General features: G+C 38.2%; 1 protein-coding gene across 6 annotated transcripts in view; it reads right to left on the reverse strand.

The window, feature by feature from the left end:
* The window catches only part of CCDC141 (coiled-coil domain containing 141), a 213,211-nt gene that overhangs the window by 52,457 nt on the left and 145,842 nt on the right, over positions 1–14,912 (reverse strand). For 5 of the 6 annotated variants that reach the window (XM_040475526.1, XM_040475528.1, XM_040475525.1 and 2 more), the window contains 4 exons: positions 11,338–11,479; positions 9,487–9,606; positions 7,608–7,799; positions 1,982–2,161 (listed from right to left, as the gene is read on the reverse strand). In XM_040475526.1, coding sequence (XP_040331460.1) covers positions 1,982–2,161; positions 7,608–7,799; positions 9,487–9,606; positions 11,338–11,479 — 634 coding nt within the window. The remainder of the gene's footprint in view (positions 1–1,981; positions 2,162–7,607; positions 7,800–9,486; positions 9,607–11,337; positions 11,480–14,912) is intronic. The other variant, XM_040475527.1, reaches the window with a different exon arrangement.

Raw genomic sequence — 14,912 nt, forward strand, 5'->3', positions numbered from 1 at the left:
TGGAGAGTGTGATGCTAAGTGAAATAAGCCATACAGAGAAAGACAGATACCATATGGTTTCACTCTTATGTGGATCCTGAGAAACTTAACAGGAACCCATGGGGGAGGGGAAGGAAAAAAAAAAAAAAAAGAGGTTAGAGTGGGAGAGAGCCAAAGCACAAGAGACTGTTGAGAACTGAGAACGAACTAAGGGTTGATGGGGGGTGGGAGGGAGGAGAGAGTGGGTGATGGGTATTGAGGAGGGCACCTTTTGGGATGAGCACTGGGTGTTGTATGGAAACCAATTTGACAATAAATTTCATATATATAAAAAAAAAAAGCTCTACTTGCAGCCATAGAAGGCCTACTTATCAAATATATAGACTTAAACTTAGAAAAGATGGCTAATGTAGTAGATAGCAGGGTCAAGTTTACTTTAATAAGATGGAATCATAGGTAAAATGAAATTAAATAGTAATAAATAAATATAAAGGCCCACATTTGTATATGAAAGATAAATGCTTGACCAATATAAGATGGGAGTGATCTAGCTTGGCAGGAATTGCAATGAAAATGTAATGGGAGTTGTATTTGATCATGAGCCTAATATGAATCAGCAAAGTGAAATTATTGCTAAAAATGCTAGCATAGTCTTAGGTCTCCTTGGTAAAAAATGATGTCCACTTTGTTGTACTTTGTGTTGATGTTGTACCTCACTTTTTGGTTACATTTCATGAATGATTTTGGCAAACCATAGAAAATTCTGGGAGGGATAATTAGGATGCAGAGAGAAGTGAAACTGTCTCACAAATGATGGAAAGGATTTATATGTGGTTAGCTGCCTAAAAAACTCAGATTAGACATAGCAATTGTTTTCAATGTTTGAAGGACTTACATGTGTAAGAAGAATGAAATGTGAATTTTTTTCCCCTGTGTAGCTACAGAGGGTCAGAAACAGATACAAAGACAGATTTGGCTTAACATTAAAAAAAAAAAAAAAAAAAGGTTCCTAGTAGCTGGGATTTTGTAACAATGAAATGAGCAGTTTCATTAGGAAGATACTTGAGGCATTAAAGGAGAGTTGGAGTAGCTATTTTTTAAAACTCTGTAGAGAACTTTATCAGCCACAGGTTGATATAAAGATTCTAGGGTATTTTACAAATACAACTTAACTAAAATTTAGAGTACATTTCTAAATAAAATGGAGCTTCACTATGGAAAGATCTGCTATGGTATGAAATTTTTCAAAATGATGATTCATCCTAGATATTGTCTTAAGCTCCTGGAAATTTTGTAAAGACCTTGTTACATATTCTCAAAATAACACAGAACTTTTGCATGAACCTCTACTGACGTCTCTGTGTAATAGTGGCAATGTTGTATTTGGATGGCAGTCACTCTTTCTTCTTAGTAGTTAAAATAGCCTTCATTATATCTGTGTGGATGGAACTAGAGGGTATTATGCTAAGCGAAATTAGTCAGAGAAAGACAAATATCATATGACTTCACTCATATGAGGACTTTAAGATACACAACAGATGAACATAAGGAGAAGGAAGCAAAAATAATATAAAAACAGGGAGGGGGACAAAACACAAGAGACCCTTAAATATGGAGAACAAACAGAGGGTTATTGGAGGGGCTGTGGCAGGGGGGTGGGCTAAATAGGTAAGGGCAATAAGGAATCTACTCCTGAAATCACTGTTGCACTAGATGCTAACTTGGATGTAAATTTAAAAAAAAAATTAAATTAAAAAATAAATAAAAATAAATCCATCCTTACTGAAAGCATAGCCTTCATTATAAATTAATAGAAAGTCTAAGACCAAATAAGCATGTAAATGCTGGGCTTTAGGACTGTTCTAGGTTGAATAAAGCTAAACAAACAAAAAAACTTCCTAAACCAGCAAGGTTGATTAGCAGACAGTTGAACTTGAATTTATGATTTTGACTTTGATAGTAATCCTTGCAGAAGGTGTGACACATTTAATATCATTCTTACCATATTAATTAAATTAAGGAACTCAAGCCCTAGGTCTTGAGTTAAAAAGCTCCTGTTTAAAAATAGCTGCCACTGCTTTTCAGCTGAGTCAAACTGACGCTTGGATTCAGCATCATCCTCTTCCTTCCGTGGGATTTCAGTTTGGTAAAACTTCTTTAGGCTCTGACACTGCTCCTCTAGCTTAAAAAAATGAGAATACAAATGAAAATTAAAAACACTTAAAAACATTTTTTAAAGTTTATTTATTTATTTTGACAGAGAGAGTATGCACACATGTGTGCACGTGCACAACCCCCAACACACACATGATCGGGGGAGGGGCAGAGAGAGAGAGAGAGAGAGAGAGAGAGAGAGAGAATCCCAAGCAGTCTCCATGCTGTCAGTGCAGAGCCCGATGCAGAGCTTGAACTCATAAACCATAAGATCATGACTTGAGCTGAAATCAAGAGTCCAATGCTCAAGAAACTGAGGTACTCAGGCACTCCTTAAAAACATTTTTAAAGAAAAATAACAGTAGATTCTAATAAAAGCCTATTTAAAAATCAAATGGAAATGACATTTCAGAATTTTTTATTTTATTTATTTATTTTTAACGTTTATTTATTTTTGAGACAGAGGGAGACAGAGCATGAACAGGGGAGGGTCAGAGAAAGAGGGAGACACAGAATCTGAAACAGGCTCCAGACTCTGAGCTGTCAGCACAGAGCCCGATGCAGGGCTTGAACTCACGGACCGCGAGATCATGACCTGAGCCGAAGTCGGACGCTTAACCGACTGAGCCACCCAGGAGCCCCGAACATTTCAGAACTTTTTAAATAGTTATTCAATATTGTCAATTAACTGAAAAGACATGCAAATCTATTTAGGTTGTTGACAGACAGGAGTACCCCTCAGTAGCAAATTAAGCTGACAAGTTTGTTACCTATAAGACCTACTTACCATAGCCAAAACCATATTTATGTATTATATATGTGCATGTTTTGCAATTGGGGACAATTTATGTCAAAGACCAGGGTGGCTCCATTTAAAGCTGAGTTTTATAATTCAGAAGAAAGACATACGACACACATACACACATACAACCAGGGAATACAACAGAAAGAAAGAAAGAAATATAAGCCTGTGAAAAATTATTTGTGATTATTAATCACAATTTCTAATCAGTGATAAACCAGAATAAAAAGTACAATTACTAATTTTCTGTGCAAGTATTAATATTAAGCTGCCTCAGGAGCTAATCTTACTAAGGTATATTACTTCACCTGCCTAAAATTTTATTTCCTCATTTGGTAACCAATGCTAGCAATACTAGATTATTTTAAATCACTGACTTTGATCAGAGCTTATATAAAACCAAATGCACCTGCAGAACTATGGATTAACAGGTAATTGGATAATGTAGAAATAGTAGAAAATTTTTGACACAAGCTTTTATGCATTAAATTAATATTTAATAGCCAATAGGATGAGACTGAAAGAGCAATCTAAACAGGGTGAGAAATTTCAGGCAATGGTTAGTCACTATATTTTAAAGGCATTAACATCATCCTTCATCTAAATGAACTTAATAGGTGAGCCTGCAAATGTGCTCAGAAACAGTTCTATTCTCATTTCCCAATTCCATTTATTCATGCTTCTGTTTTGCCGATGCTTCTTTCCTTAGCCAAGAATGATCTTTCCTTAATTTTCTGCTCCTACCTATGCTTCATGAGCTAGTTAAAATGCTACCTCCTCCATGGAGTCTTTTAAGATTCCCTAGTAAGAATTAAGCATTTATTTCCTTGGGTTCCCAAAGATAGTTCTGGGAGAAAGAGAACCATAAGCAAATTATCATAACACAAAAACAAGTATACACAGAGGGACCACCAACTCTACACAGAGTAAATAGGGAAGAACTTCCCAAAGGAAGTGGCATTTGATCTATGTCTTTCAGAATTGTCCAGGGTGAGAGGGAGTAGAAGGGGATCCCAGATGGAAGGAATAACATGTGCAAAAGCACAGGTGTGAAAACACTGACTCGTTCAGAGCATGATAAAAGCTCTTAGTGTGAGTGAAGTTCAGGTTGCATAAGCTGATGGGTTAAGAAAGAAGCTAGAGGGATCACTGTGGCAGGATAAAACTGGCCAGCAGGTTTCAGCTTGGTTTCTGCTGTAACCAACACGATGTGACAGATTCTCATTAGTGTGAAACAACCGATAGCTATCACAATGATTCAGAATCAGCATGACAACTATCAGTACTTCTATCAGTGTCAATTTGATGGGCTGTCTGTAATGTACAACTGTAAAAACATAAACTTTAATTCATCCTCTTTTTCCAACTTCTCAATAAAGCCTTGAATGCAAGTAAGTACAGGAATTCCCTTGAATCAGTACTAGTTTATGTTTTGGATAAGTGATAAACTTTAATACTTCATTTAATACTTCACAAATTTTTCGTAGTATCTGAATGCCAGGAGGTAATCCAATCAGATTTGCTTTAGAATGACTGTTTTCTGAAAGGAGTGTAGGGGAGAATTAAAGGAGGCAGAGAGAACAGATAGAAGACAATTTCTTTAAGCTGAGCAAGAGATGATGGGGGCTTGAACCAAGAAAGAGGAGGCACAAGTAGAGGGGAGGGGGATTCAGAAATCTTTTAGGTTGCCCCTATACATAAACAAGGGATAGCATGGCCTTTGATATAGGAAAAAAAACAAAAGGGAGGAGACTGGGGGTTGAACTTCAGCTTCCATGTTTACTAGCTGTTTGATCTTGGATACCTAACTTCTCAGAGTCTCAGTTTCCCCCATTTTTAAAGTAGGCATAATAGTAACTAAACATAGAAATGTTATAAGGATTAAATGAAGTCAGGAATGAAAAGCATGGGGCCTTGTACAAAACATGTGCTCCTCGAGAGAGAGAGGGCTCAGAAAAGACTGTGAAGTTTCTACCTTGGACTTTTGAAAAATGACAGGGTTATTTATGCCAAAATACAGAAGAAAAACATATTTGAAAAGGAGACAACTGGTTGTGTTCAGGAGCCTATAGGAAACACAGGTCATTAGTATGATTAGAAGTTGAAAGCATTGACCTAGGGCTCAGACAGCTGGGGCTAAGAAACTGTTTTTTGTTATTGGTGAATTGAAACCATAGGTGGGGATGCAAGTTTTGCAGGGAAAGTATATAGAATGTCCAAAAGAGAGAGCACAGGTAAGAGCTCCATGATCCACCACACTTCAGGAACAGAAAACCAAATGAGGAAGGAGAAGGAACAGATAAAGAAGTAGACAAGATGATGTCACTTATATGAATTATCCAAATAAAGTTAATCTATAGAGACAGAAAGCAAATCAGTGGTTGCTTGAGGCTGAGGGCTGGAAGCCAGGATTGACTAAAAATATGCACCAGGGCTCTATTTGTGGTGATGGAAATATATATATACCAACACTGGAGTGCAGTGATGCTTTGCACAACTCTGTAAATATACTCAAAATCATTACACTCTAAAGTAGGTGAATTTTACCCTATGTAAATTATACTTCAACAAATCTGTCTTTTAAAAAGTCATGGGAGGTGAGAGTGAGTTATTTAAATAAATGTGGCAGAAAGATCAAGTGGGGTGAAGACTGAAAATACACCATGTCATTTGTCAGCTGGTAAGTTGCCAGGACAGAACAGGGAAGACACTAGAGGCAGTGGGGTGAGGTTTTGGGGAGCAGGCAGAGACAAGAAGTATCATCTTCCCATTCTAGAAGTGCAGGTGTGAAGAGAAGGAAAAGTACAGAATGACAGGCTTGGTGAGGGCAAGACCATTGGGCATGGATACAGACCAAAGAGAAGGAAGCAACAGAAAAAGCAGATTTGAACAATTAGAGGATGGGTCTAGCTGAAGCTAGACTCTGAAGGATGTAGGTGTGTACAGGGAGAGACTGATGACTGATTTGTGTTAGGCACAAATAGAGACTTCATGTTATTGGCAAATGGAGGATGAGTGAACATGTCAATAGGTTTGGAAGTCCAAGGAGGTCAAGACAGTTAGGCTCGATGGTCTTGTTTTTTTCAGTCACATATGAGAAATAGGCATTGGCTGAGATTTAGGGATGGAAACTGGAGTAAGATGTTTGAGAATTGCTACTGAATGGGCACCAACTAGGGAGTATATGGGGGACCCAAGCAGAGACCCACAAATTGCAATGGTACCAGTCAGCACAACAGTATGATTTTCCACAGGAGTGTCTGAAAGCTTGGAAGTGGAAGCTGAGTAAATAGAGTGTTGTGCTGATCTAGAATTGGGAATTGGCAGCGTAGGTCAGGGTAGAAGGCAGGGAGTTGACAGCATGGGGAGCAGGCTGGAAATGAGTAAGCAGGAGCTGGTGAGGCGAGAAGGCCACCCTGAGGGGGTAGGAGGGTGACAGACTGAGGAGCACTGCCAAGATGAGAAGGACAGAAGGCTCCACCAGGGTGGAGAACAGATTTGGTGAAGGCAGGGAGGATGAAAGGGCATGAGGTCCTTCTGAGAACATGTTTCTTACAAAGCTAAGGTTCCAGCCCTAGAGAGACTCCTGGTTATGAAGGCCAGGGTGGCCATGGAAATAGATGCTGAACTAGAAGCCAAGCAGGTGCATTTTGGCAATGAAGACACAGAAAACAGCCCTTCTTTGTACTTTCTCCACCATTTCAAGTTTCAAGCAAATATGTTCATCAACTGGATAATCCTGTCAATTGTAATACCTTTGCCCCAAACCATGAGGGTTCAGGGCTAAGAAATGACAAAAGGAGGAGGAGAGAGGTGGAAAAGGTATTACCTGAGATTTGCAGGGACCGGGCATGGCCTTTCTCCAGAGTGGTGAGAATTGAGAACATTGCAAAATGAGAAGTGATGGAGGAAATGTGCTTAGACAGGACGGTGGCCGTAGGAGGCAAGGGTGTCAGTGGGAAAATTGAAATCGAGCATGCTCCCTAACTTCAGTTGGCTCTACCTCCTGCTAGGCCAGTACCCACCTCCCCGAAAGCAGCAGGGTCTGTGTGCACCTGTGTGCACTGCCACCAGAGTTAAATGAGGTGGGACCCTAGCACTTTTCCATTACTGATATCATGTTCCAGAGACTAAGACCTTTGAGAGAGGGAATCTTGGTCTACTAGACAGGATTTTACAGAGTCTCTGGTACAACCTTATCAAAATCGTGCCTCAGAGGAAGCTCTCAGAGAAAACTCGTTAAAAGGCATCAAACAAGACAGATCTGAGAGTGGACCCAAATGCCCGTAATTTCTGATTCTGTATATGTATTTTAAATGAATCACACTAATTGCTCGAGTATTCAAAAAGATCCATGGTAGAAGCAACTTATTTTTAAATAATTTTGTTCTATGTTTAGGATATTGTAAATGTTTGTTGGCCACAGTAGAAAGTGTTCCGATACAACCACTTTGCTTATTTGTGAACATATCTACACCTACACACTTGCATTATTTTTTAGTAAAACAACTTACTCTTTGAGTCCTTGTATTGAGAATAAAGAGCTTGTAAGTGAGTACATGCATGGGACTGGAGGACATGGACCCACCCACCAGGGCTTCCATCCCCAGAGAAAGCAGGAAGATGGGCAGAGGCCACCTTGCTGAAGAAGGTCAGCATATAGGCACTGTACCTCCTCTGATGACTTTAGAAATGCCACATAAGTTTGCAGGACTTGTGACCTGGAGCTGATGCTTTGCCCAAGTATTTTTAATTCTTCCTCTAGCCATTTAGCTTGAGAAGAAAGCAATGCCACTTCGTCAGGTTCAAATTCATTTTTCTCTGTCATAAGTTTTGTAGCTGCTTCTAATTCTTGTGCTGTCTCCTATAGAAGCCAAGCACAGGGGGTCAGAAGCTGACAGGGGAATCATGAACATTCACATTTCATTACCTGCTGTACACCATCTATTACACTTATTAATTGGACTCAGACCAGCTCTCCTCAATGAAAGAAAGGCACAACTTTCAAAATTAAAAAAAAAAAAAAGAAAAAGTCATCTTAAAATGAAAACCATTTCAAACCATTCTCTCAGCTCCACTGAGAGAATGTCAGCTCCACTTCTTATTTAGAGCATTTATTTTCTGTGTCACAAATAGAAGAAAGGTTAGTATGAAAAGTTACAAAACCAAATGGCAGATATGTTTTAAATAATTTATATAATAATTATACACGAGAATGGCTTTATGAATTTAACAATAGCTCTAGCAAATACTTAAACTAATTTTGTTATACAAGAGATGGCAAGTTAATAGAAATTGTTTACTCCTTTTTTAATTTATAAAATAATGGCATGTCAATTATGCAGTCTTATTTAAATCTCGATCTAGAAGGGTTTTTAAACAAGTGTAGGGGAAATGTTACATATGAAATCTAAACAGCCTAAAGGGTTACTCTTCTGTGTTTTGTTTTGGGTGCAATTTCTGGCAGTAAAACCTCACTCATAAAATGGATAAACAGGTATTGTAGACATTACATATACAATTGACCCAGAAAGAACCATGTAAAATTTTACATGAGACTAAGCTAGGAATCAAGCAAAAACCAAAGAAAAAAGCTTCACTGTCATTACTGCAAGGAGGAATTGCTTCCCTGCTTGTATTTAATATGCTTCCCAAGTACTCCATTGAATGAAGCTAATTTTCATTTCCAAGTGTTGCGTCCAGATAGCACTCTGGGTAGGAGGAAGCAGGGGAGTTTCTCCCCACGTAATTTCCTTGTTCCTTCTAAAATTTTGAAAATAAAACAATGAAATTGAATTCAGACATACGTTTTATTTTAAACATTTTAAATAATGAGTAAAAAACACTCCATTAAAAAAAAATCGGCTTGTCTGTGACTTCCCGAACATGATGAAGGTCCTTTGGCTTAGAACGAATGGAGTAACAAGGCCATTGCCTACTGACTTGGGTGAGCCAGGAGAGGTGCTAGACTCAGCTTCCTAAACACCCGTTGGGGTAGACTGGGACTCAGGGCAGATGAGAGCCACTAGCTAGAATATTTGACCTAAGTGTCACGTGAAAGGGGTAAGGGGAAGCTAGAGAAGATGTTAAGAAGAGGAGGGTATTTTCTGTCCCTGAACATTGGGTTTGAAAACAAGATTGTGTTTTTATTTGCTTTCTGGAATCTTGCATTAATGCATGTTGCTTCTGGTAATTTTCTTTTGTAACTTACTCTAGCAGAAAATCACAAAGAGTCTTAGAGAAGCACTCTCCCTTGCCTCCTCTGGCCTCCCAAAAGGAGTTGCTAACATCTCCCAGGCAAGGAAAAGGGGCCAAATGAGTGTTTAATACCAGGTTACAAAGTTTTAGTGAGCTCAACACCCTAATAAGTGCACATTGAAGTATAAGTAATTTAGATGCACACAATAGAAGTTTTAAGCCATTATTTGCCACAATATTTAGAATTATAACCCTCAAAAGAGCTAGCATTAAGTTCTATAACCACTGAATATAAAGAAAAGAAATCATATTTATAAAATCATAACCACAATAATAATTCCTATTTAATTTACCTTAGCTTGAATATCTAGTTCCAAATATTTACTCAAAACCTTCCCTGATTCAGAAAGGCTGGAACCGACATCCATTGCATTGGAAAGTACTGGACTGATTTTCTGAATTGACGTTTCCACCTTTACCAATAAAGAATATATTGCAGTGTTAGTAATATATATTTGCATACATGTTTGCATAGGTATAGAAAACATAAATTCTACCCCACATTCCCATTGTATTTTAAGTGGGTATACCAATTTTCATCTAAAAACAGTTTTAAATATTTTAGAATTTTGTGTTTAAATTAATAATGTTGCTCTTCATATGACATAATACTATTGACCCACCAACATAGGGCATACAGACATACATTTATTAACAGACATGTATTTTATTAACAGCAATGAGATATAAATAATCATCCATATCTTCTAAGAATTTATTATCTATATTTCCTAGAAAGGATAATGCACTTGCTAACACATCAGCAGAGATTAATTTATCTGATTAATTAACTCACAATCATCTACTGTAAGTTGAATGGGGCCCAGTTTATAGGCACATCTTGAAGTAAAGGTCCAAGGCCTGGGTATGCTATGGGTCTCTATATTTAGGGACACTGGGATAGCACCAAACCCTGTATATGTGACAGTAAAACACAGGGACACGCTTAGGCCATTTAACTGATGAACGTGGGGGACTATGACTTGATTTCCAGTACCCATGAATCAATGAAAAAGTAGGCTTTAAAGGGTTCTATTCCATCCAAGTTGCGTTCTTCATCTCCTGGTTCTAACTAGAGTCCGTGCTTTCCATTGTCAAATTGGCTCTGAATTGGCAGAAAGACAAAGAGCAACAGTTGTCTGAGTTCCTACTGTGTTGCCCACCACCACCAAATTAGCTTGAGTCTCAAGCTCTAGAGAATGTGGCACCACAGCTGCTGCCATATTTGGAATCTCTCTGGACCCAGGCATCAGAACAAGGCTCAAATTCCCAAGTTGCTTGATCAATAACAGGTGGGAAGGCAATTTAGACAGAGACACAGTTAATTAATGCCCTCTCCTGTGAGGCCTACTAATTCTACTTGTTTGAGTCAGGCACAGGAGTCCACTGTATCGGATGAAGACATCATTGAAAATCTGAGACCCAGTGTGGGTATCAAGGTTCATTAACATTAATGTCATTGAGATATTACTAGTTTTTGCTGTATGTCCCAGCTACAGATAAGTAATTTTTTAATTTAGTCAAATAGTAGTTGCCTGGTTTTCTTCCTCTTTGAAAACAGGAAATAAAGTTTTGCCTCCACTCTGAGAAGAGGATTTTCACATCTATGTTTTTATTCAGAATGGCCATGTCCTTTGTACTGGTCTAGTTCAATAAAGTATGATAACAACAATTTGTTCTGGAAATCTCTGAGACATCATTTTTGGTATTTATCTGCTGTCCTTGTGTTGTACAATACCATGTTACCTGAAATTTGTGCATATTGGAACTGAACCATGTTCCAATATGGTGTTCCAACACCGAACCATGTAAAACAAGGACACACAATCTCAACATGCACACATTTCAGTTCTGCATAAGGCAAAAACTGCCTTTGTGTACCTGTGTTCAGGGCTGGCATGGCAGGTAGGATTACATGTCAAGTTTTGATAACCTGGGACAGGAATGGTTGATGAGCAATACTGAAGTACAACTCTATGCTGTTCAATTATAAAACCCAATGAGGAACCTAAGAGAAGCCAAAGAAGACCCACCACTATCTGCCCGCCATGCACCCCATGCTGCGGTTGCCATACCATCTAGTAACAGCAGGTAAGGAGTTGCATCTAATTAGTAGATAAAGGAGGACACATTTAAGAAACTACCTTCTTCAGGTGGCCCTCCACTGAGGCAGTTAATTGCTGTTTCTTAAGAGCAAATTCCTTGTGCGCTGAACACTGTTTGGTCAGATGGTCCACTCGTCTCTGAATGCATCCCATCATCTCATGGACTCCGGTTATCTGAGAGCTGAATGGAACCAGTCAGCTGTTAGTTCACTCCACCTTGATACAGAAGCCCCAGGAGCAGGGAACATTTGAAAGTGGATCTGCTCTTTCAAGATAGGGATGAGTTGATAAAAGTTATCAAGCTTCAGGCTTTAGGATAACAGAAGTTAAGTAAAACCAAATTATGTTCCTTTGTTTAAATCAGTTGGTCCTGAGGGAAAAGATGAGTTATGGGTTTTTGCAACCAGGTCTAGTATTTTCTAAAGGTTTACTTTTTAATATTTCTCTAAAATATTTTGAGAACCCTATGGCAAAAAACACAGTATGTTTGCCAAGAGTTTTCCTGGGGGTATTATTTAAAAGCTTCATTTATCTAAAGATGCTCTTCGAATAGAAATGTGGATCAACCAATTAACAAGCCATTTACTAATCCAATAGGGTAAAATATTTATGTAACACAAAGTTCCTTGTTCTCAATGATTACAAATGCTCAAGGCTGTATTCATTAAATGAAAACCAAATTATCACCAACAATTAGGAATCTAGTGTACTTGCTCATAAAAAAAGAGACTAAGCCTCATATTGTCATTTTTCACCTGTGTACTGGTTTCAGGAGGAAGAGAAAAGTGACACAAGATCTCATAAAATGCACATGCCCTTAAAACAATACATGACCTTAGAGTTGGATCCCATTTGCTCTAGTCTAAAGGTAAATTAGCAAGTTTCCTAACCACGTCCAATTTAGGCCTACCAGCAATGCAAGACAATGAACAAACACTGCTGATGGAGTGAGCACCTCTTAATTTTCAACCTACCCCTAAGACAGAGCCTCTCCTACTATGTAAGAAATTTTGAAGTCTTTAACTTTGTGTCAGTCATTTCCTTCAAATACTAACAAAGATGAACACGATACCTCTTAAATTTAATTACCCAGAGTTAAAAAAGCTTTTGGAGCAAGGTATAGATTTCAGTAATTTTTACCTCAAATAATTAATTTATGACTCTGTAAAAACAAATTTAATTAGTAATGAAATGAGGGCAAGATCCCAAATGACTGAGAGGTAAAGTAACTTCACAGGAATGACAATAAAGCTGCCAAAGGGGTGAGGGTTCATCGGGCAGCTTGAGAATCTTGTCAGATGTGCGTGGGATTCATGTATGTCCTGGGGGTTCCACTGAAGCCCCAGAGAAGTTTAATTGGGGGAAGAAAATGAAACCACTGTGAGAAATCTTATTCCTCACACATAATATTCCACAGATGTTACACTTAAAACAATTAGTTTTGCATTTTAACAAATGCAAATGGTGAAGAGTATAATCAAGAAATCAGGAGAGTTTCACAGAAATAATTCTAGTGATACTTAAAGTCCACAAATTTTGTAAATAAAAGCAGTATACTGGTAATACCAACTATAGTTTGACTTTAGACTTTGGGACATTCTATACTAAAAAAAGCACTTAAAAGCCCAGTTGTCCTATATAAGTTCCAATATAAGTTGTCCTATATAAGTTGCATATTCTCTGTAGAATATGCAAATCTGGAATGAGAAAGATAAATAAAAAAGACAAGTGAAAAACCAGCAGCAATGTGGAAAGAAGGTACAGAGAACAGTTTGTGAAAGTAAATGTGTAACTGAGCCCTTTTTTAATGTTTGAAGGCAGCATTTTTAATGTTTGTGACAAGGCAGCATTTTTAATCTTTGAAGTAGTCTCTTTTTCTAATTTTCATAGCTACCTTATGATCTGGGTATAATTGATATCTCCACTTTGCAGATGAGCAAACTGAGAAACGGGAAGGCTCAGTAACTTCTCCAGATCACCATTATTAAGTGGCAGAGCTGAGGTTTGAGCCTTTTATCTGACCTCAGAGTCCACACATGACCTCAGAGTCTTGACACATGACAGAGGGTGGGAGGGTATTCGTCCTCTAAAATTTCACTTTCTCTGGAGTTGACTGTTAGGGAAACAGGATTAGCCTGGCTGGCATGGCATGTTCTTTTGAAATTGGCAGACTTCTGTAAGGCAACGTCTGCTTGTAGTTTGCGAAGTGATCACTAGAGGGGCACTTGTCCAAGTTCACGTTTTAAAGGGACCTCTAGCACAGAGGACAGAAATGAGGAAACAAAACCAGGTTAAGTGTTCCTTTTGTAAAAATATTGCTCTTTAGCAACTTACAGTTTTAATTTAGATGAATCATAACCAAGAAAATACAATCTCTCTTTGTCTTTGGAAGGACCATTCATTTTCGATTTTTCAATGATCCAGATTAGGTCTCATTTTGTGGTAATGTGTGTCTTACTGTATATATCTACTACACTATAAATTCTTTAAGGGAAAAGACAACATTCTTTTCACTCATATATCAAATATCTCCTGCAGTGCTAAGCACAGAGCCTTGTTAGTAGATCAATGTATATTTCCAAATGAAATAAAATACACTTTAATCAAAATTTAAGGGAAGAGAAGACAGACTAAGAAAAACATATGCACAGATAGTTACTGTATAAAATGTCACTAGTCCCCACTAGGTTCAAACAATGATGACTTTGCTCTTTGCTCATTTACAGTAGTTTTGGGCTATCCAAAGACTGACTAAATTCTTCTTTGATGTTTAGCATTTATCATTAGGTTGACTGATACATCTTCCCTATTTAAAGCCTTAGAGGGGCCCACTGAATCCCCTAGGTCTGATGTTATTGCCTGTCCAGTGTGCACTCCACTTTTACTTGTGGCATGGACCCCAGTATGAGGAGTTCTGAATTACCCTAGCCAGCTCTGGTTTTCCTTTCCCTATGTCAGCTAGATCATTTGTCTGATCAAGCATTAATCTCTTCCCTTTCCTGGATTCCCAATGGGCATATATCTGTCAGAACTCCAACCCTAGTAACCACTCCCTCCCCATTCTTTCTTGCTGAAAGCCTAATGTGTGGGTTACAACCACCTCTGATTCCATCAGTCTCAGTTAGAAATTTTAAACACTGATTCCAGACTTTTCTTTTGAACATTCCAGAACATTTTAAAACATGTATAGCATGCATATTGGCAATTTCCTCAGAGCCTGAAAAGCAGATGGTTTGATCAAAGGAAAAATATGACCTCACTCTCTGCCAGCAATTCTTACGTGAACTGAAAATAAATTACTAGAATTCCATCAGTCACTCAGGAATGAGTCTTATTACTTGACAGTAATATTAACTAAATGACAGGGTAAGAACTGAGGGCAGATAACAGAAACTTGGACAAAGTGCCCTGTCATTTCATTCTGATTCTGAAGCCACACTACTTAGGTGCTGCCTGACTGGGTGGATAGGGGCCAACCGTGGACTTCTGGGTCTAACAACCTGTGGCTCTATAATTTGCTTTGTATCTAATGATTGATTTTTGGGCTTCCTCTATTAAGAATGGATTAGATGGTGCCTGTCTGTAGCATGAACATGAGGTACACCAGATTATTC

This window comes from Herpailurus yagouaroundi, unplaced genomic scaffold (assembly GCF_014898765.1).
Source record: "Herpailurus yagouaroundi ecotype Mexico unplaced genomic scaffold, PumYag 140, whole genome shotgun sequence".
NCBI classification, from domain to species: domain Eukaryota; kingdom Metazoa; phylum Chordata; class Mammalia; order Carnivora; family Felidae; genus Herpailurus; species Herpailurus yagouaroundi.